The 5,194-nt window shown below is 44.8% G+C and overlaps 1 protein-coding gene across 1 annotated transcript; it reads right to left on the bottom strand.

Moving 5' to 3' along the window:
- Positions 1–1,828: 1,828 nt before the first annotated feature.
- On the bottom strand, positions 1,829–2,764 carry LOC149862740 (olfactory receptor 5J3-like). The gene has a single exon (XM_090054083.1). It carries the CDS (start codon positions 2,762–2,764, stop codon positions 1,829–1,831), a length of 936 nt encoding a protein of 311 aa, XP_089910209.1.
- Between the last annotated feature and the right edge of the window lie 2,430 nt (positions 2,765–5,194).

Here is a 5,194-nt window from a genome sequence, read left to right as displayed (position 1 = left end):
CTATTAGGCCTGTGTTTCCCCGAGGACACAGGGCCAAGAGAATCCCTTCTTGGGGTGGTGGCAGCTTATGTTACCCCCAGGCTAGCAGGTGTGCTCCAGAAAGGGGGTCAGCTGGATGCAAGGCACCCCCAGGGAGCCTGGAAGGTGGTTGGGGTGGCTCAACACAGGAGCACCCCCTACCTTAACAGTGGCAATGTGTAGAGGGTGCGCAGGGGTGCATGTGCACCCCCTGTCAGGCAGCACTCTCTGCTTAAGCTACAATCAGGGGGCAGGCAGGAGCACCAGTGCCCCCGCCCCCGTGAGCGCCGGTCAGGGTGCAGGACCACCAGCAAAAGTGGCTGTGTCACTTTTTGGTGAGTGAGTTTGCCCGTGGGGGGACGCCTCCCCCGGGGTCAGTGAGATCAGCCTCCAGGGGACACCCCCACCCCGGTCATTGACATACCCCCCACCCAACTCATGAGGCAGCAGTCGCCCACGTACCTTAATAAAGTAGCACAATTTCTTCCTACCTTTGTTACCACCACATTGTGATGCCTTATTTTGTCACTTTCTGCTGCCAGAAAGATTTTATGGATTGTTCCCCTAAAAAAAGTTACCACCTGGCAGAGAACAAACAAAACAAGTCCTTTGAACTGCAGTCATGTTTAATCCATTCTGTCCTGACTTCAAAAGGTTAAAATGGATTAAAATGGCAGCACTCCTCATTCTTAAACCCCAAAAGGTCTTTATACATATATGATTTATATAGTGTCACTGAAAATTTGACCTTGGTGACCCAATCCTATGCACAGTGCTATCCCAACCAGGGCCTATATCAAGCCATATAGGGTTTAGTGCATGTGAGTGGGAATTGGGAAGTCACTTTACCAGGAGAACACCAAGGATGTGGTGTAGACATACACTCTGAGGCATGTGAATAATTGCAGTGGCTAATACTGATGTATTAAGGGGAGAATTAGAGAATTGGACTATTTGTCTAAATATAATAAATCCTCCATTTGTTTGGGCGGGGGGGGGGGGTTACGTTGAAAAACAACCAAATACAAGATTTCCTGAACAAGAATATACTTAGGGGTACAGGTTCTGTAGAAGAATGTGCTAAGAGCTCTCTGGTACATTCTTTTTACTCTAGGCAGAACTTGAAATATTTCCATTTCCAATGCTAAATCCAGTGGTGGAGAAGACTGATTGATCTGGTGTAATGTCTGTGTGTGTATTTGAAGTATAACTTGTATCTGAGTCTAAAACAAGAAAAAAAAGTGAAAGAAATAGGGTTCTAACTTCCTATAATATTTCAATAGCTAGCACTTTTCTAGGTCTTGTGACTTCCTAAGATTCAAACATCAAAGCATCTGTGCTTAACATGTGCACTGTATGTGTGCACCATCAGATTCACTCAAACTAGTGATCAACCTAGAGCCCACAGGTCTAAGCAGGCCCATCAAACTGAATGTAGTCCATGGCGGCCTTCGGTCCATGGTGGCATGCAGGGGTATAGACACCGTCTCTGGCCTGCACTGTGAAACGCTCAACTGCAAGATGTCACACCTCTATGCAGCACCCAGAGCATCCAGCTGCTGCCACTGCACTCCCTGCTCTGGGCCCAGGGCTGCTTTCTTACTCCACAACAGTAGCCCCCCACTGCGGTGGGGCACGGCCACAAGCAACTCCGCCTCACCTTCCCATCTCCCTCCCTCCCCTGTTCCCCACTGTCTCCCTTTCCTGTTGGCTGTTTTCTTTCCAACCAATACTGTCAACATTCAAGACGCTCCAAGACATCAGCGCTCTGCAGATATCATCAAGTGCAAATGACTCTTAAGGAAAGTTCCTACAAATGACATTTCCATCCCCTTCTTCTTTTCAGTGCCTCTTTCACATCCTTATTCCTCAGGCTGTAGATCATGGGGTTCAGCATGGGGATGACAAGTGTGTAGAACACAGAAACCACCTGATTTTCACCTGGGGAAGATACTGCACTGGGCAGTGCATACATGAAGAAAACAGTGGCGTAAAACAATGCAACAGCTGTCATATGGGAGGCACAGGTGGAGAAAGCCTTATACCTGCCCTCACTGGAACGGATCCTTAGGATGGTGGACACAATATATGCATAGGAGATGAGGATGACCAAGATAGTGCTGACTATAAGGGAAGCCGAGACAATAATCATCACAATCTCGTTAAGACTGGTGTCACTTTGAGAAAGTTTGAGGAGGGCAGGCAGATCACAAAAGAAGTGATAAATCTCATTGGGACCACAGAAGTCTAACCTGAAAGCCAAGCTGGTGTGAATTGAGGAGTTGAGACAACCACAGAAATAAGAGCCAAGCACCAGCTGCATGCAGACATTTCTGGACATGTTCACCTGGTACTGGAGTGGGTAGCAGATGGCATGGAAGCGATCATATGCCATGACTGCCAACAGGACCCCTTCAGTGGCTACAAAGACAGAGAAGAAGAACATCTGGGCAGCACATCCACTGTAGGAAATGGTTCTGCTCTGTACCAGTAAATTGGCTAGCACTTTGGGGGCAATGACAGAGGAATAACAGAGGTCCAAGATGGAGAGGTTCATGAGGAAGAAGTACATGGGGGAGTTCAGACAGGGGTCAACACAAATAAGGACAATCATGCTGATGTTCCCCAACAGAATCAGTGTGTAGATCAGCAAAAAGAGGAAGATGAGGGGGAGCTGCAGCTCTGAGTGCTTGCTGAATCCAACCAGGATGAAGTTGGTAACTGGAGTGCAATTTGCTGCTGCCATGAAAGGTGTTGCAAAGATTTAACTATCTGGTGTGTTCCTTTGTAAGAGTAAACAAATGAATCCAGGTTCGTTTTTTACGCCCATAAAAGTCTAGGAAAGCTCTTTGAAGAGTCGTGCTGTGGGACAGGGCAGATGATGATCACTTGAGATGGTCACTGGATGCCACTACTATTCAGGAAAAAAAAAATCCCACAGCAAACCAGTAATTTTCATGCTGGAACGAGGGTGTCCCCTGAAAGATAGAGATTCAGGATGTTTGAATCTTAGGAAGCCATAAGACATAGAAAAACTAGCTATTGAAATATCACAGGAAGCTCAAACCCTATTTCTTTCATTTTTTTCTCCTTTCAGACTCAGATACAAGTTGCACTTCAAATACACACACAGACATTACACCAGATCAGTCTTCAGACAGATCAAGCATCAAAAGCCGTGCTCACAGGTCGCTGCACTTCATACGTTCTGCATGCAACACAGCTCAGGCCCAAGTAACTGAAAATCTGAAGGCCCAGCAATACATATGAACAGTACCGTTATTTCTGCCTCATGAAACCTGAATAAGATTGCTTATGCTGTTGATATGAAGACACAGAAGTTATTCAACAGGAAACTTTTATCATTGGTACAATGCAAGATACCTGGACACAAGGAAAGAAAACCATAGATGTAACAAAAGCCACTAGCAGCAAATTAAATCCTGATAAATTCAAATGAAAAGTAAAACACACTTTGTTAAGAATGAGTGGAAATAACGCTAGAAGCTGCAAGCAAAGGGAGGGATGCATTCCCCCTCACTGGAAGTCGTGAATCCATATTGGCTCCCTTCTGGTTGATACAGCTTACTCCTAAGTTACTCCAGTCAGAAGCAAGGGCATGGAGTCCCATGAGTTGTGCGATGTTGCTTGCACTGGCACAGTGATTCTCAGCCAGGCTACCATGTTACCCTGCCTTGCTTTGAGATATTTCCAAGGGTGCTATGGGCTCCCAAGTAACGTCAGCACTATGAAGTGTACAAACATGATTCACACCTTGAGATAAACCTGGACATTTCAAATAGGAATCCATAATGTTTCAAACCATAGTGCCCTGTTGCAGTGTTTCTCAGCTCTTTGCAACAACATTGTTCTGTAGTCTTCTCTAGTCAAAAACACCAGTGAAAACTGCGAGCTGGCATTCATCGAGGGCTACCTGTGGCTCATCAAGAGGTGCCTTGAGTCTAAAAAGGTTGAAAGCCACTGCACTAGATCAGATATTTCTTGGTTCATATATGAATTGCCCACACTATTACGGCAGGTACTCCTAAATTACAGGCTGCTGGTCCAAAAAAGCTCAGTACATACAAAGGAGCTTTTTCTGAAGAGATCACACAGCAAACAACATACAGGTAAAGAATGGAAGTGATCCGTTTAGCATAGGCAGACACTGGCAGAAATGGTATCAGCATACAAGCTGCCTGACTCTGCCACAGCACAAAGCTACTACCCTGTATGCATACTCAAGCATAACAGTATTTCCGTGTGCCACTGACTGGGCACTCTGAGCCTCACTGCTTTCCTTCAGCTCTCCCTTCTCAACACACCCTAATCCTGCACTGTTCCCTTCCTGTGTTACTGTTGTGACTACATGGTGTAGCAATACACTGCATTCAAAAAGGGTACGATCCGAAAATGGGCTACCAATATGTCAAGGAATTAGTTCAGAGTTTTCAAGAGAAACTAAACAAAACCAGCATCAAAAATACAAAAGGCATAAAAAACGTGTAATTACACATGGAGAGACTCTCTACTTGTAGAAAAATAGGTCATTGTGATTCATTTAAAAACTATTTACTGATGCACCCAGAACTATGGGACAACTAGGAGGCACCTAACTTCCCTGGAAAAGTGCTCCTTGAAAAGTACTGCCTTGAAAATCTGAATCTTGTCTCCCTTCATGCGTCTCTTTTCCCTTTCTCCTGCACTTCTGATCTTGGTTCCACCGAGGCCAGTCAAAGAGCTCTAATGGGGCTTCAGTGCAATCCAATTGTTGTATTCCACTCGCACTAGAAATCCTTTGTCCTAGCATCTATTCCACCACCAGTAAAAACTCAGAGCATGTAAGAAGCAAAGAAAAAATTGTGAGTCCTACCCTGCATTGGTGTCATTCATCGTGAAATTAATTTTAGCCAGAATTAATGATCTTGTCCTAAGGACTGATAGATAAATAAATATCAGTACCTTATTTCCTTTCTTTAAGTCTCAAGCACTTCACTGAGATATCATTCATATGGGAACTGGATCTCCCATCCCTGGAAAAAAAAAACAGAATTTTGAGCAATGAAGTTTTGCTTCTGGTATAAACCGCATTGTCTGGAGCTAATGGTCAGTTGCAGAGAAACTGATATATGTTTCAAGGTAACTGGAGAACAAAAAAAAGAGCAGGTTTACACTG

The sequence above is a fragment of the Crocodylus siamensis genome, chromosome 6 (genome assembly GCF_052110815.1).
Source record: "Crocodylus siamensis isolate JL-2025a chromosome 6, ASM5211081v1, whole genome shotgun sequence".
NCBI classification, from domain to species: Eukaryota; Metazoa; Chordata; order Crocodylia; family Crocodylidae; genus Crocodylus; species Crocodylus siamensis.
The sequence above is the reverse complement of the archived record's forward strand: the minus strand, read 5'-3'. Positions and strand labels throughout refer to the sequence as shown.